General features: G+C 41.4%; 1 protein-coding gene across 1 annotated transcript; it reads left to right on the top strand.

Moving 5' to 3' along the window:
• Window positions 1-805: 805 nt before the first annotated feature.
• On the top strand, window positions 806-1,595 carry LOC140878018 (uncharacterized). The gene is made up of 3 exons (XM_073281622.1): window positions 806-989; window positions 1,057-1,161; window positions 1,224-1,595. The coding sequence occupies exons 1-3, from the start codon at window positions 846-848 to the stop codon at window positions 1,557-1,559; spliced, it is 585 nt and encodes a 194-aa protein (XP_073137723.1). The 5' UTR covers window positions 806-845; the 3' UTR covers window positions 1,560-1,595.
• Window positions 1,596-22,628: the final 21,033 nt, after the last annotated feature.

The raw sequence follows: 22,628 nt of genomic DNA, 5'->3' as shown, positions 1-22,628 counted from the left end.
TCTCAGATAGACAAAAGGGTCTTATTGAGGCTTTGAAGGATTTGGTGCCTAATTCTCATCATAGGTATTGCTTACGACACATGTATCAAAACTTCAAAAAAAAATACAGGGGAGTAGAATTGAAGAGTCTGTTTTGGAAAGCTGGTACTACCGCAAATAAAAATGAGTTTGATGTTCACATGAAGAAGATTTTTGAAATTGATCCAAAGATAAATTCTAGTTATGAGACAGCTTATGAGTGGCTCCAAAATATTCCACCGATTCATTGGGCTAGAAGTCATTTTCCCACTGTTTGTTTGTCAGATGTAGTAGTGAACAATTTGTGTGAATCATTCAATAGCTCGATCTTGGAGGCTAGGGACAAACCAATAATAACAATGTTGGAGTGCATAAGGAATAAAATGATGAAGAGGATTCAACAGAAGAAAATTGGAATAGAGAGATATATTGGTGAGATTTGTCCCAATATAATGAGAAGGATCAATAAGAATAAAAATTTCTCCAGAAATTTTTTTGCAATATACTGTGGGGAAAATGAATTCCAAATCCAGTGCTTGTCTTCTCAAGGTGTACTTAGTCAATATGTGGTTGATTTGAACAAGAAGACATGTACATGTGGTATGTTCCAGATTTGTGGGTATCCTTGTGCTCATGCATGCACTTCCATCGGTGACAATAGACAGAAATTGGAGGATTTTGTTGATAAATGTTATAGCAAGAGTGAATATTTGAGGATTTATTCACACATGATTCATGCCGTGCCTGGACAAGCTGATTGGTGTAAAACACAAGGTGAACCATTGAATGCACCAATATATAAGAGAAAGAAAGGAAGACCTCAAAGAATGAGAAGAAGAGAAGCAGATGAGGGTGGCAGTAGCATGTCTACAAGAAAGGGACTCACTCATACTTGTTCAAAGTGCTTGGAGCTTGGACACAACAGAGCAACTTGTAAAAATCCAGTTCATCCAAAATCAAAAATGTGCAAGGTAACAATCGATTCAGATATTCCAATACAATGTTTCTCAAACATTTTGACCAAACTTTCAATTATAGGGAGCTGCTGGACAAAGAACTGAAGGCCCAGAAACACAGTCATCTACAGTACCAAGACAGGCACCAAGGAGGCTAGCAAGCCAAGTTCCAAATACAAATCCTCAGGTATCTATCAATAGAGCTTGTGTTCATGTATTTATGTATATAATTTTTAAAATTTATGGCAGGTAACACAGAAAGCTGAAAGCTTTCCTCAAGCATCTTCAACCAGAGCATCAAATTGTCATTCAAGGGTAAGAAGAGGACCCAATACTCAATACAGTGCAATGGACAATCTACATGGAAGTGTCAGTGCTAGTGCTAGTGCTAGTGTCAGTGCCAGTGCTAGTGCAAGTGCAAGTTCAAGAGCTAGAGCAAGAGCCGCTGCAACTGGAGAAGGTATCTCTAAAGCAGCTGCAACTGCCACTATCCATGGTTCAACACAAGGAAGAAGTGCAAGATCTAGTGCAACAGCTCATGTTGGAGGAAAAAATGCAAGCTCAAGTGCAAGTGCTTTAAGATGAAAAATTCAGATGTGGATATGCTCTTGTTTGTCTGGAATAATTGGTAGTAGAGTTTTTGGAATGAAAGAATTCTGGCTAGTTTTTTTTATATATGTCTTGGATATGCTACTCTTTTAAGATGAGATGGAACAAACATGATGCAATTTTTTGTATTTTGAGTTTTTGGTGTATGTTTTGGTACTTTATGAATTGCAAACTACCATTTTGATCCATTATCCAGATTGTTATATTTGGTGTCATTTTGTGTTGTTACCATTTTATTATGATCATACAATGTTTATTGCAATCTTATTTCCAAATCCACATTAAGCTAACCTTAACAAAGGAAATACAAAATATTGATTACCACAATCAAACTTTCTTCATTCATAACAACAAAATATGGCAGAAATTAACTACATTACATTACATTCATCTGCCTAATTCAAGTTGACAGAAACTAAAAGAGTACAAACATCATTCAAATACAATACACGCTTTACTTGACCAAGAGAACGATGAGCACCAAGAGGAAGAAAATCGCAGCAACCCAACTAACATGCACATATCCAGTGGAAAGTGAAGCACTTGTAGTGGAAAGTGAATCGTTCTTGGTCTCTTGCACCTTGGACAGAACTTCTGCTTCTTCATCTTGCCTCTCAACACCATCGTAGCTACTATAACTTACACCTATGTCACCAAATGATTCACCTTCACCTCCATTTGGTAGCAAGCTATAGCTTTGGGGTTTACACTAACGAAAAAATTCACAATGATTCTTCGCACAACAGTAATACAACGTTCCTTTTGATTTTTTTTTTTTCAGAAACCACAACCCTGATATCGGCCAAAATCTTGCAGAAACAAGTTGGTGTGTTCGGATACCTTAAATCCAAGTTGGGCTTCGTGGATTTTCTGCATCGGCTTTGAGATTGAGATTCCATTGATGCTGCCTTCAATTATTATTCCTACTTAGCCAAACAAACCCAACGACTTGTGAAAGAAGGAGAAAACAATAAAAAAAAAGAATAATAAAGGGCAATTAAGTCAGACCATGTACAAAAAGTACCAAAAATCAATAAAAATTCGCATGTACAACGCGTGTACTCACACCACCAGTTGAAGGGGGCCGTGTGCCAAAGTTTTAAAATCACGAGGAGCAATAAGCCAATTGATTTATCATAGGGGGTTTTACGACAATTAGAACTTTCATAGGGGGTCCGAATGCAAAAAACCCTATCAAAGTCTAACCAATCTAAACAACAACAACAAGGCTCAAGGTAATTCTCTATACCGTTCTTCGTCCAAATCTCTGAAACGAACAAATTCTGTTAACCCTGGACTTGACAAACTCCAAACGAATCTGTTCAGATAAAAATCAAAGATCAATAACCCTGATCAACTTACAAGCCAAGTTCAACAACTCAAAAACGGTTCGAAATCCCAAAACTTAAACCGACGGCATAACGGCTAAAAACTGAACAAACCGGAAACGCAGACAGCAGTTCATTACCGATATCAACTCAATTCAATGCTAATACAACAACAACAAGGCAATCCCAACAAATCTCAAAACCCACATTTTCGAAAATGGTTTCCAAAAATCATAACAATTCCGAATGTCGCTCTATTTCAAAACCGAGAGATAATAAACGATCAGAACTCTGTCAAGAACAACATACTCGAATCTCGAACGATTCTAACGACATCCAAAAACTAGAATGTATCTGATCATAGAGAAACTTACGGTATAACGGAGCTCTCGCTGCAGTGATCGATAATCTGCCTTCAGAAATAAATTCCAACGGTCGGATCGAGCTCGGAATAAAACCACAAAGATTGGAAACTCATTGGGTCGGCTTCAATGGAGATGGCGTGCAAGAAGGAAGAAGGAGAAGACTTTTCAATATCAATTCTAAGTGTAGATAATATATAAAATCCAATAATTGCATTTTAGTCCCAGAAATTTCTAAAATTTTCAAAAAGGACCCTGATCAAAATCAAGTCGGCTCGTGAACTCTGTAATCTCCGATTAACTCAAATAAACTCATTTAAGATAAAAACATGGTGTTACAATTCTCCCCCACTAAGAAGAGATTTCTTCCTCGAAATCAACGAGAACCACAACTCATAAGATAGAATAAAGAACTAAAGACAGTAAGAAGAACTCACGTCATCCGAATAACTCCGAAAATCGCTGTCTCATGTCAGATTCTGTCTCCCAAGTCGCTTCCTCGACTCCGTGATGGCTCCACTGCACTTTCACCAACGAAATAAACTTGGTTCTGAATTGGTTTTCTTTCCGATCAAGGATCTGAATCGGTCGTTCAAAATAGCTCAAAGTCTCGTCTAACTCGGCTTCATCAGGATGAAGGATATGAGAAGGATCTGGATGATACTTTCGCAGCATAGAGACGTGAAAAACGTCGTGAATAACAGATAAAGACGGAGGAAGTGCAAGTCTGTAGGCAAGATCGCCTATCTTCTCGAGAATCTCGTACGGACCGATGAATCTCGGAGATAACTTTCCTCTCTTCCCAAATCTAACAGTGCTTCTGAAAGGTGAAATCTTCAGAAAGACTCGGTCTCCCTGATCAAAACTCAGAGGTCTACGCCTGACATTCGCATACTTCGCCTGCCTATCTTGAGCTGACTTCATTCTAGACTGAATGACCTTAACCTGCTCTGCCATAATTCTAAGCATCTCCGGTCCCAAATCTGGTGACTCGGACAAATCATCCCAAAACAGCGGAGATCGGCACTTCTTGCCGTACAAAGCCTCAAAAGGCGCCATACCGATACTCGCTTGGAAGCTGTTGTTGTAAGAAAACTCGACAAGAGGCAAAGAATCCTGCCAACTAGTGCCAAAGTCTAGAATTACCGCTCGCAGCATATCCTCTAACGTCTGAATAGTCCGCTCTGACTGTCCATCTGTCTGCGGATGATAAGCAGTACTCAGATGCAATCGAGTACCAAGTGCCTCCTGAAGACTGTGCCAGAAGTGCGAAGTGAATTTAGGGTCTCTGTCTGAAACGATCGACTTCGGCACTCCATGCAATCTCACAACATTGCTAACATACAACTTAGCCATCTGATCATGACGATAAGTCATCCTGTATGGAATAAAACAAGCAGACTTCGTCAATCGGTCGATCACTACCCAAATAGCATCGCATCCTCGAACGGATCGTGGTAGCTTTGTGACGAAATCTATGGAAATGTGATCCCATTTCCATTCAGGAGCAGATAGACTGTGCAACAGACCTCCTGGTTGCTTCCGCTCTGATTTCACATGCTGACAATTCAAACACCGAGATACAAACCTCGCTACGTCGCTCTTCATTCTCTTCCACCAAACTGAATCTTCAGATCGTTGTACATCTTACGACCTCCAGGATGAATACTAAACCGACTGCAATGAGCCTCTCGGAGAATACGCTGTCTCAACTCCGAAATATCAGGCACAACAACACGGTTATTCACAAACAAAACATCATCTCTAACCTGGAATTCAGACTGATGTCCCGATCTAAATTTCTCTACTGAAATCTGAATGCTCGGCTCAGACTTCTGTGCTTCTCTGATTGCAACAAACAACTCTGGCTTGGCTTGAATAGCAAACACTCTGATAGTCTCCCTATCTGTTTCAAACTCTAAACCAGAAGTGCAACAATCATCGATCAACTGAGAAACACCGATAGTAGAAAGAGATAAAGAACAAAGCTTTCGTCTCAAGGCATCTGCAACTGCATTAGACTTCCCCGGATAGTACTTGATTTCGCAGTCGAAATCCTTCAACAAGTCCAGCCATCTTCTCTGTCTCATATTCAGCTCTGCCTGTGAAAACAAGTAATTAAGACTTTTATGATCAGAAAAGATCTCGAAAGACTCACCATAAAGATAGTGACGCCAGATCTTCAGAGCAAATACAATCGCAGCTAGTTCTAGATCATGAACCGGATAACGAGTCTCGTGCGGTTTCAGCTGCCTCGATGCATACGCTATCACATGCTTATGCTGCATAAGAACACAACCCAAGCCTCGGTTAGAAGCATCACAATAGACTGTGAAACATCCAGTACCCTTCGGAATAGAAAGAATTGGAGCACTGGTCAGTCTCCTCTTCAGATCAACAAAGCTATCCTCAAAATCTGGAGTCCAAACAAAAGGCGCATTCTTCTGAGTCAGCTGGGTAATTGGCTTGGCAATAGATGAGAAACCCTCGATGAAATGAAGGTAATAACCAGCTAAACCCATGAATATTCGGATCTCCGGCACTAAAGTAGGTCTAGGCCAATTCATAACCGCTTCAATCTTGCTGGGATCGACAGAAATCCCATCTTCAGAAATAATATGACCGAGAAAGACAACTCGATCTAACCAGAATTCACACTTAGACAGCTTGGCAAACAACTGCTCAACTCACAAAATCTGCAGTACGGTCCTCAAGTGCTCTGCATGGTCAGTACGGTTCTTCGAGTAGATAAGAATATCATCGATAAAGATAATGACGAACTCATCTAAATAACGCTGAAAGATACGGTTCATCAAACCCATAAAAAACGTTAGAGCGTTAGTCAAACCGAATGGCATGACTATAAACTCGAAATGACCATACCTCGTTCTCAATGCGGTCTTAGGAACGTCTTCCTCTCGCACTCTCAGCTGGTGATAACCTGACCTCAGATCAATCTTAGAGTAGACAGAAGAACCCTGCAGTTGATCAAAAAGGTCATCTATTCGGGGTAAAGGATACCTGTTCTTAACTGTAGCCTGATTCAATTGGCGGTAGTCGATACAGAGCCGCATAGAACCATCCTTCTTCTGAAAAAAAAGCACAGGAGCACCCCAAGGCGATACACTAGGTCTGATGTATCCCTTGGCAATCAAATCCTCAAGCTGCTCCTTCAACTCTCTCAATTCAATAAGTGCCATACGATAAGAAGCTTTTGAAATAGGTTGAGTACCTGGCACTAAGTCAATACTGAATTCGATTTCTCGAATAGGTGGCAAACCAGGAACATCTTCCGGGAACACATCAGCAAATTCTCTAACCACCGGTAAATCTACCAAAGCTGGGCTAGATTTCAGTACATCAACTGCATACACCAAAAATCCTTCTGCACCTTTCTGTAGCAAACGAGTCATAGATAACACTGAAATCAAAGGAATTCTAGATCGAGAACCCTTACCAAAGAATTTCCACTCGTCTGCCATTTCAGGTCTGAACCTGAAAACTATCAGAAAACAATCGACGGTTGCCCTGTACTTGGTTAAAGCATCTATACCGACAATACAATCAAAATCTGACAGTCCAAGTACAATACAGTCGAATTCTAACATATTTCCTTCAAAACACAGTTCACAGTTCCTGACTAATCTGACAGAAACAATTCCTCCACCCAAGGGTGAAGTAACAGCTACTACAGTAGGCAACAACTCGGTAGGCAAAGCATGCAATAACACAAATTTCTCAGAGATAAAGGAATGGGAAGCACCTATATCTATCAAAACATGAGCAGAATAACCAAAAATCAAACAGTTACCTGCTATAACATCATCAGGTGCTGCCTGAGCCTGATCCTCTGTCAAGGCGAAAACTCGTACCTGCTGTCTTGGGGGCTGGTTTGCAGTAGGGTTACCTCCCTGTCTGTTCTGCTGCTGGGGCTGGAAAGAGTGCACTGCAGAAGACTGCCTATCGGGTTGAGCAGTAGGTCGAGATGAACTTCCACTCTGAGCTCGATCTCTAAAACACTGAGGGCACACCTTAGAGAAGTGTCCCGGTTGCTGACAGGTGTTACAATTACCGAAGACTCCCACACACTGATCCGGTGAGTGTCTTACCCGACACTTGCTGCAGTACAAGGATGATGATCCAGAACTCTGTCCTGAACCAAATTGCTTCGAACCACTGGAACTAGAAGAACTGTTCCCCTGCCTTTTGAACTGTTTACCTCTTGCCTTGTACTGATCCTTTCTGTTTCCCCCACTGCTACCACCTTCATACCTCTGCTGCTAGTTCTGATGCTGAGGTGGTTGATTCTGATACTGAGATGGTTGGTTCTGATACTGCCTCTGCTGATGAGGTGCCACCTGATTACCTCTTTTCCTCCACAAGCCTGCTTCTGCTCCCTTTGCGTGATTCATGGCATCCGCAAAGTTGTTAGGCCTGTTGGTGTTTACCAACGTGAAGACGTCGGGGTTCAAACCATTGATGAACTGATCTGCCTTAGCTTCTTCATCTCCGGCAATTAGCAGTGCAAAACGCAACAGACTATCAAACTTAGCTACGTACTCTTCAATGTTCAGATTCCCTTGCCTCAGATTGGCAAACTCTGCTCCCTTATCTTTACGATACGAGATAGGGAAAAACCGCTTATAAAACTCAGATTTAAAAAGAGACCAAGTAACTTCCATACCTCTACTCTCCATTTCTTTCTTCGTCATGATCCACCAGCTCTTAGCAACCCCACGTAGCTGATGAATGACTAACCTGATCCTGCGGTCATCTGTGTAATCAATGGAATCGAACAGCTGATCAATATCATCCAACCAACTCTCATAGTTAACTGGATTTTTTGAACCCAACAACAACGGCGGATTGAACGACTGAAACCTCTTCAGCAAGGTTTCCATAGGCGTCGCTGTAGCATCCATCTCAACCGTTTCAGTACTAGCTTGCTCAGTTGTAGGAATAATGTTGGAAAACTGGCGAGTTCCCAGACCAATTACGATTGATACCCGGTGCAGCGGAAGTTTAAAAATTTTCTCATGGAACGATTCCATGGTGTGGGTATCAACCATACAACGATTGAATTACGTGTGTGTAAAATTTAAATAACAATTAAATAAATTTTACCTCAAATCTCGCAACGAGATTAATGGACACCAACAGAACAATTCTGCTCTTGTTGTCTCTCCCTGGAACCGATGAACGCCTTCAATCAGGTCCACGAACAGAGGTTTAATCCCTCTGATAGATTGCACTAGAAAATCTATCAGAAGTTTTCTGCGAAGAGAATACACGAATTTGATTCGTTATTCCTTACTGCAATTCAAAATCACAGACCGGAATTTCTCGGGCAGAGTGAAGGGGGGCGGCCGAAATATGTTTGAGAGAGAGGGTAGGGTTTTCGAAAATTGCTCTCAAAATATGACCTGTTGTGTGTAATTTCTGTACTGAAATAACTTATTTATAATGCAGGCCACTAACACCTTAGGGCCCATTAATCATAAGCTGTGGCCCGACAAGCAAAGCCCGCTCGTTCAGAAATTAATATAAAATTCATCGTGACTCCGATTGATGAAACGATTTCACCAATGTGCACAGAAACCATTTCTGCACGTTTTAAAGTCAAAATAAATTTTCCTGAATCCGAATTCAGTGGTTTCCAAAAATGTCCATCCCTATGTCATTTTAGGAAATCCTACTCCCTTACTCTTATTTAAGAAGTCCAACTCCTTAGTTCATTAAATTTAACTCTTTAAATTTAACTATCTCAACGGGGATTAAAACTCCATTACACTGTGTGACCCTCAATGGTTCAGGGATACAGCTAGCCGTGGGCTCACAACTCCTTGTGACTCGGAACAACACTTTCCGACTTGCCCAACGAATCATGGTAAAGCGCCTAGCAACATCGCCCCATGATTCCCTAGGTATCACTGATAGTGCCTACAAGAACCAGTAGATTTTGGTTAACGTACAGTACGGTCCCTTCATCCAAATATCCCGATCGAATCAACAACCATTGGTATATCGAGAGTCGCTCAAGATTCGATAACTATGCAATGCATCTTGAAGATCAAATTAGTGACATCGCATGTGCTACTAAGAAACCATTTCTTAAATCACATCAAGTACTCTGGCCAGAGATTTGTCACACTAATATCTCCTCAGATCGCATAGGATATCCACACTCGCAAGTATGTGGTGAATCCTTGACAACAATGCATTGACTCCTATATGTGTCGTAACTGTACCCAATCTCGACACCTGATGACCCCCTCAGAGTCGGTAAACGAGTCAAAGCACAGTACTAGCATATAGAGTCTCCATGATGTTTCAAGTCGTAAGGACTAATGGTGTACAACCAAAACCGCGGACTTTATCCACTCGATAAGTGATAACCACTTGGAAAGTCCGGATAGGGTAGTTCGACTATTCATCCTATGAATATCCATTTGCATGCTTCGAACATCTCCATGTTCCCTACCAATGAAACGTGGTACTCCGCATCGCAAATGCTAGTCTCAAACTCGAGCGATCCTTATCCTTATTATCGGACGGCTCAATCGACTAGGAACGGTTTTAGAATATACAGTGACTATAAGACGTATTTCATGATAGACATCTCCATGTTCTACCACATCTTACATACACTATAGTATATTCAAGGTCTTTATCAAAACAACAATAGTATATCACAATATAACAATATGAAGTAATATAAAGTCATTGCCATAAAAGTGTAAATAATATTAAACAAAAGATTGTTTATACAAAGAGTCAACAAAGCCCATAGCCACACAGTTGGCTCACTGGGCACCCACTCTTACAATCTCCCACTTGCCCTATAGCCAACTAGTCATACTACGTAGACCCATTGCTTCGCGATGTTTGTCAAACAATGGTCCTGGCAAAGGCTTAGTAAGTGGATCAGCGATATTGTCTGCAGAGGCCACTCGTTCGACACTGATGTCTCCTCTTTCCACAATCTCCCGGATTATGTGGTATTTCCTCAGTACGTGTTTGGATCTTTGATGAGACCTTGGTTCCTTTGCTTGAGCAACGGCACCCGTGTTGTCGCAGTACACCGGGACTGGACCAACAAATTCAGGAATGACGCCCAACTCTTGGACGAAATTCCTCATCCAAACGGCCTCTTTAGCAGCAGCTGATGCTGCAATGTATTCAGCCTCAGTGGTGGAATCCGCTGTGGTGTCCTGCTTGGAACTCTTCCAAGAGACAGCACCGCCATTGAGCATGAACACAAATCCAGAGGTTGACTTCGAGTTATCCACATCACTTTGGAAGCTAGAGTCGGTATAGCCTTCCAGTTTGAGTTCTCGTCCTCCATAAACCATGAACATATTCTTAGTCCTTCGCAAGTACTTAAGAATGTCCTTCACGGCTTTCCAATGCATCTGACCAGGATTAGACTGATATCTGCTCGTGACACTCAGAGCAAATGCTACATCCGGTCTGGTAGATATCATCCCATACATGATACTACCTATAGCTGACGCATATGGTACATGTGTCATATTCTCTATCTCTGCATCAGTCTTGGGACACATAGACTTGGATAGAGAAACTCCATGACACATGGGTAGATGTCCTCTCTTGGACCCATCCATTGAAAACCGTTTCAATATGGTATCGATGTAGGTTGATTGAGTGAGTCCTATCATTCTCTTAGATCTATCCCTATAGATCTGTATCCCAAGAATGTAGGATGCCTCACCCAAATCCTTCATCGAAAATCTACCTGATAACCATATCTTTGTTGACTGCAACATCCCTACATCATTCCCAATGAGTAGGATGTCATCAACATAAAGTACTAAGAATGTCACCGCATCCTTAACTACTTTCTTGTACACGCAAGGTTCCTCCGGGTTCTTGATGAAACCAAAGTCTTTAATTGTTTCATCAAATTTCTGGTTCCAACTTCTTGATGCTTGTTTTAGACCATAAATTGATCTCTGAAGCTTGCATACCTTATGCTCGCTTCCCATGGATGTGTACCCCTCAGGCTGCTTCATATAGATTTCTTCCTTAATGTCTCCATTAAGAAAAGCAGTCTTCACATCCATTTGCCATATCTCATAGTCATACCATGCAGCTATGGCAATAAGGATTCTTATGGACTTGAACATAGCAACTGGTGAAAAGGTTTCGTCATAGTCAACTCCTTGCCTTTGAGTATAACCTTTAGCCACCAATCGCGCCTTGTAGGTCAATACCTTACCATCAGGCCCAAGCTTTCTTTTGTAGATCCATTTACACCCTATTGGAACAATTCCATCGGGAGGATCCACTAAAGTCCAGACTTGGTTAGTATGCATCGAATCCAATTCTGATTGCATAGCTTCAAGCCATAAATTCGAATCCGCATCAGAAATTGCTTCCTTGAAGCTTCTTGGATCACATCCAATGTCGGGTTCATCTTGACCCTCTTCAAGAAGAAGACCATATCGAACTGGAGGTCTAGAAGTCCTCTCGGATCTTCTAGGTGCAGGCGTGTCCAGCAATGGTTCCTGAGGTGTGGGATCGTTATTTTGTATTTCGGGTTCTTCTCGAACTTCTTCGAGTTCCATCATCTTGCCTTTCTTATCCAATAAGAACTCCTTCTCCAAGAAGGTGGCATTCCGCGAAACAAACACCTTTGTTTCAGCAGGATAATAGAAATAATATCCGATTGAATTCTTCGGATACCCCACAAAATAACACAGGCTGGATCGACTATCCAACTTATCTCCCACTGTCCGCTTCACGTAAGCAGGACATCCCCAAATCCTCAAGTATGAATACTTAGGAGCTTTGCCATTCCATAACTCGTATGGTGTTTTTTCCACTGCTTTAGTGTGGACGTTATTCAACAACAATACCGCCGTTTCAAGCGCATAGCCCCAAAACGAAGGTGGAAGCTCAGTGAAGCTCATCATGGATCGAACCATGTCCAACAAAGTTCGATTACGACGCTCCGATACACCATTAAGCTGTGGTGTCATAGGAGGAGTCCACTGAGAGAGAATCCCATTCTCTTTTAGATAGTCCAAAAACTCGGTACTCAAGTATTCTCCACCTCGATCCGATCGAAGTGCTTTAATACTTTTACCTAGCTTGTTTTCTACTTCAGCCTTGAATTCTTTGAACTTTTCAAATGCTTCAGACTTATATTTCATTAAATATAAATACCCATACCTAGAATAATCATCAGTAAAGGTAATGAAGTAGGTGTGGCCATGTTGAGTCCCTACTCTAAATGGACCACAAACATCTGTATGGATCAAATCCAACAGATTTTGACTACGTTCAGGCTTCCCCTTAAAAGGAGATTTAGTCATTTTCCCTTTTAGGCAGGATTCACAAGTAGGTAGAGAGTTAATATCAGACATATCAAACATGCCCTCTCCCACTAGCTTGTTCATCCTCCTTGAGGAAATATGACCTAGTCTAGCGTGCCAAAGGTTTGCCGGGTTTTGACTATCGATTTTCCTTTTGTTTGTTGTTGCCGGTTTGTCAATACAATTCACTGGAACGTCTTTTAGTTTTAAATTATATAGATCGTTTTCAAGTTGTCCATTTCCAATTAAACATTCATTCTTGTAAATACTGCAAATCCCATTCACAAAATTACAAGAATAACCATCTCTATCAAGCATAGAAATAGAAATAATGTTTTTAATTAAATCTGGCACAAATAAAACATCTCTCAACAATAATTTAAAACCATTCTGCAAAATCAAACAAACATCTCCAATGGCCGTAGCTTCAACTCTGGAACCATTCCCGAGCCTCAGCTGGGTCTCACCCATTCTAAGCCTGCGACTTCTTGTCATCACCTGCAAATCATTGCAAATGTGAGAACCACATCCGGTATCCAATACCCAAGAAGTTGTATTAAGTGACATGTTTATTTCGATATAGAACATACCCTTTGCAGTTCCCAACTGCTCAAGATACTCCTTGCAGTTGCGCTTCCAATGACCCGGCTTCTTGCAGTAATGGCAAACATCCTTGGATTTTCCATCGTTTGAAGCCTTTGTCTTTTGCTTCTTCTCGGGTTCCACTTTCTTGGGTGGGGCAGAACGTTTCTTGCCCTTCATACTTGGCCCCTTCTTAGCAGAAGATGAGGAGCCCACCAAGAAAGCTGGCTTATCCTTCTTAAGTGTGGATTCATATGTAACGAGCATATTGACCATCTCTTCAAGGGTGGCCTCTATCTTGTTCATATTAAAATTTATTACGAATCCATCAAATGAAGAAGGAAGAGATAGAAGCAGCAAGTCCACATTGAGTTCATGCTCCAACACCAAATCAAGGGTCGCTAACTTCTGTATGAGCCAAATCACTCGTACCCCATGATCACGGACCGAAGTCCCTTCACGCATGCGGCACGTCATCAACTCCTTAACAGTAGAGAACCTTTCAGCCCTCGACTGAGCCCCAAAAAGTTCCTTGAGTTGCGTGTGAATGTCAGCAGCATTCACCGTGTCCTCAAATCGCCTCTGGAGTTCATCAGACATCGAGGCTTGCATATAGCATTTGGTCTTGATGTCATGGTCACACCATGCATCAAGTTTGGCCAATTCCTCCGGACTTATGTCAGCTGGTGCTTCCTTCGGAGGTGCTTTCTCTAACACGTAGAGCATTTTCTCCGAAGTTAAGACAATCTTCAACTTCCGGAACCATTCCGTATAGTTGGCGCCAGTCAGCTTGTTTTGTTCGAGGATCGAGAATAAAGGATTTCGCGAATTCATTGTATGAAATACTGAAAAGAAAAACAGACATATATCAATGATTGTTTAACAATTTACTAAGACATAAAATAGGCGAATTTAATTTTATGAATCTCACTCCCACTATTTTAACGATTTCACCACCCTCTAGTGAAAACGGGAAACTTTTTCCTTAGTGAGAACATGGAGTCCAATTGACAAACTTATGGTCCCGAATAATATCAGCCAACCATAATTCTCAAAAGGTAGAGCCCAATTGCTTCCAAAGCAACCCCCATGTATTTACCTCATGTCCAATAAGGGCCCAATAATATGACGCCGTTTAAAGTGACATGTCAAGATGACCCATCAATATTAAGTTGTGATGGACGGTCGCCATGTGGATCCCCCAATAATATGAGCCGATCCCATGGGAGTTCCACCCAACTTACAACATTTGTCGATCCAATGTACAGCTTTCCGACGGACGGGCCCCCCCAATAATATGAGCCGGACCGTATCCGCGGGTAGCATCACATACATTGACCGTTGATGGAAGGTAGGAACATTTAAACAATATTTAAATTTCCTTTATTTATCTTGATATAAATTTTAAATCATATTTAAAATGAGGGATTTTATTTATAAAAAATATTTGTCTCATCATTTTTAATTTATTGCATGCATTGCCGGATTCACGCAATTTATGTCTAAACATGCATACAATCATAATATCACATATTATATAGGATGATCGATTCCATTTCTAATTGACCCGTGGTTGCCAATCACGGGTCTTAGTCCAATCCTAGGTAATATGCAGTATGCAAATGCAATCCTATTACATATGCTTCCAATTTACATTTCTTCAGTCTTCATTGTCTGCTGGACCCACCATCTTCAAATCTTGATCTCCCACTAAATCTAATGTATTTACAATTAAATAACAATGACAAGTAGGGGATACATTTTTAGGGGGTGGGAACGGGCTATAAACCAAGCCCACTTTTATTACATATGACATTCATATCGGGCCATAAACCAGGCCCATTAATAAAACCAACAACAATAAAGACAAAATGTAAATTCCTAACATACACCTACAAAATTGGTCATGGCAATCGATCATCCTTATCCAATAACATTTAATTCAAAATTAATTTATTGGATAACATGCTGTGGCAATTCAAATTTAAACAAGATAAAATCATATTTTATATATAAAATCACATTTCACATATAAAATCATATTTTATCTCCATATCAAATAAAATCATATTTTATCTATAAAATCCAATTTTACAAATAAAATCATATTTTATCTAATATATCATAAGATCATATCTTATCATCAATTGTACCAAAATAATTGATTTCAAAATTCAATTTACGGATAAAATATTAAAATTTTCCAAAAATTCAAATTTATCCAAAATCAATTTTAAAATTTACGGACTCGAACAATTCGATCCGAAATCTCGTGAACCAATCAAAAACAATTTTTGACCGGACCAAAAATAAAATTTTTAAATATTAAAATTAATAAAAAAAATTAAAAATTAATTTTTCCCGCGGGCCACCCGGGACACTCCCGGGTCGGCCCGCACCCGGGGCGCGGGCCGGGGGCAGCCCGGCTGCCCCCTTAGGGCAGCGCCTGGCGCCGCCCCTGGGCGGCGCCGTGCGCTGCCCTGGGCGGCGCCGAGCGCCGCCCTGCGCAGCGCCCAGCGCTGCGCTGGGCAGCGCCGAGCGCCGCCCCTGGGCAGCGCCGAGCGCTGCCCTGCGCAGCGCCCAGCGCTGCGCTGGGCAGCGCACAGCGCTGCCCTGGGCGGCGCCGTGCGCCGCCCTGGGCGGCGACGGTCGCCGCCTTGGGCGGCGCTGTACGCCCCCTTTGGGCGGCGCCGTGCGCCGCCCGGGGCAGCAACAATTGCTGCCCCACCGGGCAGCGATCCAATCGCTGCCCGGGTTTTGCCCCGAAAAAATTTTTTTTTTTTATTAAAAATATTTATTTTGTTTCATAAACCGAGACTCAAAAATTTTGTACAATTGATTATTCAATCGATTGATCTGAGCAACCTGGCTCTGATACCACTGTTGGAAAACTGGCGAGTTCCCAGACCAATTACGATTGATACCCGGTGCAGCGGAAGTTTAAAAATTTTCTCATGGAACGATTCCATGGTGTGGGTATCAACCATACAACGATTGAATTACGTGTGTGTAAAATTTAAATAACAATTAAATAAATTTTACCTCAAATCTCGCAACGAGATTAATGGACACCAACAGAACAATTCTGCTCTTGTTGTCTCTCCCTGGAACCGATGAACGCCTTCAATCAGGTCCACGAACAGAGGTTTAATCCCTCTGATAGATTGCACTAGAAAATCTATCAGAAGTTTTCTGCGAAGAGAATACACGAATTTGATTCGTTATTCCTTACTGCAATTCAAAATCACAGACCGGAATTTCTCGGGCAGAGTGAAGGGGGGCGGCCGAAATATGTTTGAGAGAGAGGGTAGGGTTTTCGAAAATTGCTCTCAAAATATGACCTGTTGTGTGTAATTTCTGTACTGAAATAACTTATTTATAATGCAGGCCACTAACACCTTAGGGCCCATTAATCATAAGCTGTGGCCCGACAAGCAAAGCCCGCTCGTTCAGAAATTAATATAAAATTCATCGTGACTCCGATTGATGAAACGATTTCACCAATGTGCACAGAAACCATTTCTGCACGTTTTAAAGTCAAAATAAATTTTCCTGAATCCGAATTCAGTGGTTTCCAAAAATGTCCATCCCTATGTCATTTTAGGAAATCCTACTCCCTTACTCTTATTTAAGAAGTCCAACTCCTTAGTTCATTAAATTTAACTCTTTAAATTTAACTATCTCAACGGGGATTAAAACTCCATTACACTGTGTGACCCTCAATGGTTCAGGGATACAGCTAGCCGTGGGCTCACAACTCCTTGTGACTCGGAACAACACTTTCCGACTTGCCCAACGAATCATGGTAAAGCGCCTAGCAACATCGCCCCATGATTCCCTAGGTATCACTGATAGTGCCTACAAGAACCAGTAGATTTTGGTTAACGTACAGTACGGTCCCTTCATCCAAATATCCCGATCGAATCAACAACCATTGGTATATCGAGAGTCGCTCAAGATTCGATAACTATGCAATGCATCTTGAAGATCAAATTAGTGACATCGCATGTGCTACTAAGAAACCATTTCTTAAATCACATCAAGTACTCTGGCCAGAGATTTGTCACACTAATATCTCCTCAGATCGCATAGGATATCCACACTCGCAAGTATGTGGTGAATCCTTGACAACAATGCATTGACTCCTATATGTGTCGTAACTGTACCCAATCTCGACACCTGATGACCCCCTCAGAGTCGGTAAACGAGTCAAAGCACAGTACTAGCATATAGAGTCTCCATGATGTTTCAAGTCGTAAGGACTAATGGTGTACAACCAAAACCGCGGACTTTATCCACTCGATAAGTGATAACCACTTGGAAAGTCCGGATAGGGTAGTTCGACTATTCATCCTATGAATATCCATTTGCATGCTTCGAACATCTCCATGTTCCCTACCAATGAAACGTGGTACTCCGCATCGCAAATGCTAGTCTCAAACTCGAGCGATCCTTATCCTTATTATCGGACGGCTCAATCGACTAGGAACGGTTTTAGAATATACAGTGACTATAAGACGTATTTCATGATAGACATCTCCATGTTCTACCACATCTTACATACACTATAGTATATTCAAGGTCTTTATCAAAACAACAATAGTATATCACAATATAACAATATGAAGTAATATAAAGTCATTGCCATAAAAGTGTAAATAATATTAAACAAAAGATTGTTTATACAAAGAGTCAACAAAGCCCATAGCCACACAGTTGGCTCACTGGGCACCCACTCTTACAAATAACTGGCGGTATGTTTCTGTTTATCACTCGACGAGGACCCATCTGATAAACAAAGGTTAGGACACGAGATATCTCAATCGCTACAATCAGTGCCCTTACAACCGCTTGGAATACCGGACACCACTCGATAACAGAAACAATTATATCTCAAGTAGATCATGCTTTATAAATTAAATCACATAACCATGTAATTCAATAATTCTCAATAATACACAGTTAAATAATTCAAACACATGCGAGGAGCCAATACATGCAGACTCGATCTACCCCGCTCACTCTAGTTCGACCAAGAATCCTAATTCTCTGATATCACTTAATGTGAGACCTCGGTTCTAAACATCTAATAAAGGAGTAAACTAACTAATAAGCAAGGAAAGGCCAAGACATATATATATATATTTTTAATATAAGGGCCCGCGGGCCGCGCCTCATCAGGCGCGGGCGCGCATGGCACCCTGGCTCATGCGCGCCCTCCACGCCTCATCAGGCACGGGCGCGCACGACGCCCTGCCCGGCAGGCGCGCGGGCGCGCGCTAGGATGCGCGGGCGCGCCTCCCTGGCTGCTCCGGTGCTAGAAATTGCCATAATCAAGAACATCAAGCCATACAATACTCCGAAACATAAACATGCATTACAAACTTGATTCCTCAAATTAAAACATGAGTTCTGGAGTTCAACAACTAAACCAAAGTCGAGAACATGCAACAACAATATAACGATGAAGTTTGATAACTAAACATGTTCTAACATAAACTAGATTGACATGCTGGAATCGACTTCTAGACCAAGTCTCACTTCTACATCTTTCCCTCGAAGCTAACCATGCCTCTTCTGACTTGTTCCTGACCCACCTGTTGCCAAGTACACATACAAAACAAAGCAACAGCCGGATAACCGGTGAGAATGATAATCCCAATAAAAGCAAAATATCAAGTAATACAACAATAAACATGCTTTCAAGACAACAACGTAATCAATAACAATGAAATAAAATGTGTAATGCCCCGATTTTATTATAATTGAGTTTAATCGAGATAATCAGAGTTTTTAGTGATTGATGATCGTTTTGATATTTAGCAGGGGGTTACTTTGCAAGATTGGAGAAATAAAGGACTGAAATGCAAAAATGAGATTTTATATTATATTTATTGCAACTTGGCCAATCAATGACCCATCACTCTCTTTCCCTATCTCTCACTCTCTCGATCTCTCTCCCTTCTCCCGGAAGCCGCCAAATCGTTTCTTCAAGCTTTTCTTCCGTTTGATTCGCTCGATCCGACCGTCAGATTTTGATTCCGAGTTGAGTTTCACGATCACCGCAATGAGGGCTTCATTTAGACGTAAGTTTTACTTCGATCTCTTGAACTTCGATTTTGTTGAGTTGTCAGAATTTGATAATATTGGAGTATGTTGTTCTTGAGCTAGTATAGATCGTGTATTAGAAGTCAGTTTGGAAAAAAAATGAAGTTTGGATTTTATATGATTTTTGAGGCATATATTCGAAAATGGTGATTTTGATTGAGGTTGGATTTGAGTTGTTTTGATGGATTGTGATGATGATTGAGTTATTGTGATGTTGTTGGATGGTTTGTATTTTTTGGATAGTTAGTTTATAGCCGTTATGCCGTCGAAAATCGAGTTTGAGTTATCGGTTTTGGTTCGGTTTGAATTGTATATCGAATTTGATTGAGTTTGAACTCCGATTTGATATCGAATCCGTGTCTCGGTGTTTTGACAGTTGATTAGAGATTGGAATTGGAGGACTTGGAGATCGGTTACCAATCGAAGAGTTGGAAGACGGTATAGATTGTTTGATTTATCGACTTTGAGTTTCGAATTGTTTAGAGTTTGAATCGAGTTGTCTCTTGTTTGACAGGATTGATTGAAGCTTCGAGAAAAAGGTAAAAGTCGACATTGAAATTAATGGGAATGAATACTCGAGATCGACTTATTCTCGAGTTCCCGAAAATCACATACTACATGTTTATTTGCTTGAGTGAATTTGATTGTTATTCTATTTTCACTTGCATTCATATTGAGCCGACTTTCGATTCGTTTTGAAATTAGACGTTTTAGGGAGCTATATTGAAGTGGCTTTGGATTTCGAGTTTTTCAAATTGACAGAATACTTCTTATAGTTGCTCTGAAGTCTAGGGGATCGAGTTGCTCGACTTCCACCCCGAAAGGGTGCATCGGTGAGTTGTCGTGAAGACTTGACCCCGGGATCCCAACCGAGTACCGATCGATTTTATGATTATCTGACTTGATAATCTCGACTTTTAAATTCATGCATTCATTCAATATCATTTCGATGTTATGATTTATGTTGACACATTTCGATTGAAGTATTTATTTGATATTGAGTGCATGTCTCTTTTACTTAGAAATTATATTTTTAACCGGATTATTCCGGCTGTTGTCTTTATTTTGTATGTGTAACTTGGCAACAGGAGGATCAGGAGCTGGACCAAGTCGTTTGGGTTAGCTCGGGGTGTGATGATAGAAGTGAGACACCGTGTATCTTAGGGTCGTACCTTTTGGAGTTGTACTGTTTTGTTTAGTCGAACGAACCCCTACCGTCAAACTTGTACTGTTAAATATCGTTTTGTTGGTGTTTCAACTCCTTAGATCTCATGTATTTATGATGTTTGAACCTAGGTTGCTTGGATTTTGGATTCGAGTTCATATAGATGTATTTTTATGCTTTGGATTTTCAGCAGCCGAGTTGACGGCGCGGGCGCGCCTTTGTTTTGCGAGGTCACGGCGTGGGCGCCCTGACTATTGGCGCGGGCGCGCTGTTTCTTGCGAGGTCACGGCGCGGGCGCGTTGTCCTTTGTGAGACTCCGGCGCGGGCGCGTTGCTTTATGCGCGGGCGCGCTATTGTAAAAAAAAAAAAAAAACTTTTGATTCGTTTTCCACGGCTTATTGTGTTCGATTATGTTTAATTATTCGATTATAGAGGATTAGAAACGGGGTCTCACATTAAGTGGTATCAGAGCGATAAGATTCTTGGAGTCGAACTAGAGTGAGCGGGGTAGATCGAGTCCGCATGAATTGAACTCTCGCATGTGATTGATTTATTTAAATGATTATTTTAAATAAGTGCGAGCATGCTTTATTGATTCTTGGATTAATTGAATTACATGAGTTGTGGTTTAATTTATAAAGCATGAATTATGTGATATATATCTGTCATTGTATATCGTTGAGATTCATGAGTACTCAGAGCAGAGTTTTGGACACCGAGGTTATGAGATTGAGAATAAGTCTGAGATATTGTGTCCTAACCCTTGATATCTGTAGTACCCCGTACCCGAAATTGGTAATTAAGAGATTAATTATGTTAATTAAACCAATTTGGTATCGAACGGATCGGAAGCTCCGATGCAGGATCGGAAGCTCCGATCGATATAACGTCATGCATGACGTGTGGCAGGATCGGAAACTCCGATCGGGATCGAAAGCTCCGATCGCCCTATCCGAAGTCAACCAGTGATATTTTGACACGTGGCGGATAATGCAAGATCGGAAGCTCCGATGGCAGGATCGGACGTTCCGATCGCGGTTCGGACGCTCCGATCGCCGTCTACAAATAGGGGGTGCCGAGCTCATTTTTGAAGTGCACCATTCCTCTCTTCTATCTCAATTCCTTAGCCTTCTAACTCAGATCTAAGGAATTCTAGGCGTCCCGTGGGGAATCCGGAAGTGGCATAGAGATCCAGGCGTCGTAGCGGAGCTGTGGTCTAGTTTTGAGGCACTCGATAGCAAAGGGCTGACGATGGACGCAGTTATAGCTATGGTCTCCTTAAATTATTTAGGAGTATGCAATAGCTTAGTTAAGACTTTTTGAGCTTATTGAATGATGCATGGGTATTTGCATTGCAGACTTGATGATAGGCTTGGAACCTAGAGTGGGACTACTAGGACTGCCTTAGAAAGGTACGTAAGTACTGACTGAGATTGCCAGCGGATATGCATGCTTATATGTTGCATTTATGTGTTTGCATGTTATTATTGTTATGCGGCATGTGCATATCATCTTGTGCCTGTACATCTGTATATCTTTCGAGATGAGCCAGTTAGGATTGCTCAGCCCTGTTAGGACGTTTGATATCGAGTACCCTTAGGTACTGATACCTGAAGGACTCCGTGGTCCGCGTCCGTGATTCGGGAATGAGTGGTCGCGCACAGTGGTTAGCTACCCCGATGGCGCCAGTCTGAGCAGTTGTATACAGTTATCCCAGATATGGATACCCGGTCATTTGCATGCATCATATTTGTATGTTTATCCGTGCTTTCGTATTGAGCTTAGAGCTCACGTCCAGTATTTTCTGTGTATCTGGATACCCTATTCGATGGGGCAGGTGTAGGTGCAGGATTGAGAACCAGGAGCCTGGAGTAGCCAGTGACCTTGAAGACAGCAGGATTAGTTGTAGGTTTTATTTAAAGTAATTCAATTGGGTTGTATAAATCGAGTTTGATTAGCCGGTTGTATTCTACCGGTCTACTTGTATTTAGTCTTTCGCAGCAATTTTATTTAATGCATGCTTAATTATGCTCTTAACTCTGATTAGGTAGTGGATCCGGGTCGGGTCGCTACATTTATTGGTATCAGAGCACTGCATGCAAGGGACTTAGGAAATTGATAATAAGTCTTCTTGATTATCCTTGCAGGATTGATTGAGGCTA

The sequence above is a fragment of the Henckelia pumila genome, chromosome 2 (assembly GCF_033568475.1).
Source record: "Henckelia pumila isolate YLH828 chromosome 2, ASM3356847v2, whole genome shotgun sequence".
Lineage (NCBI taxonomy): Eukaryota > Viridiplantae > Streptophyta > Magnoliopsida > Lamiales > Gesneriaceae > Henckelia > Henckelia pumila.
Note: the sequence above shows the minus strand (reverse complement) of the source record. Positions and strands in the feature narration are given on the sequence as shown.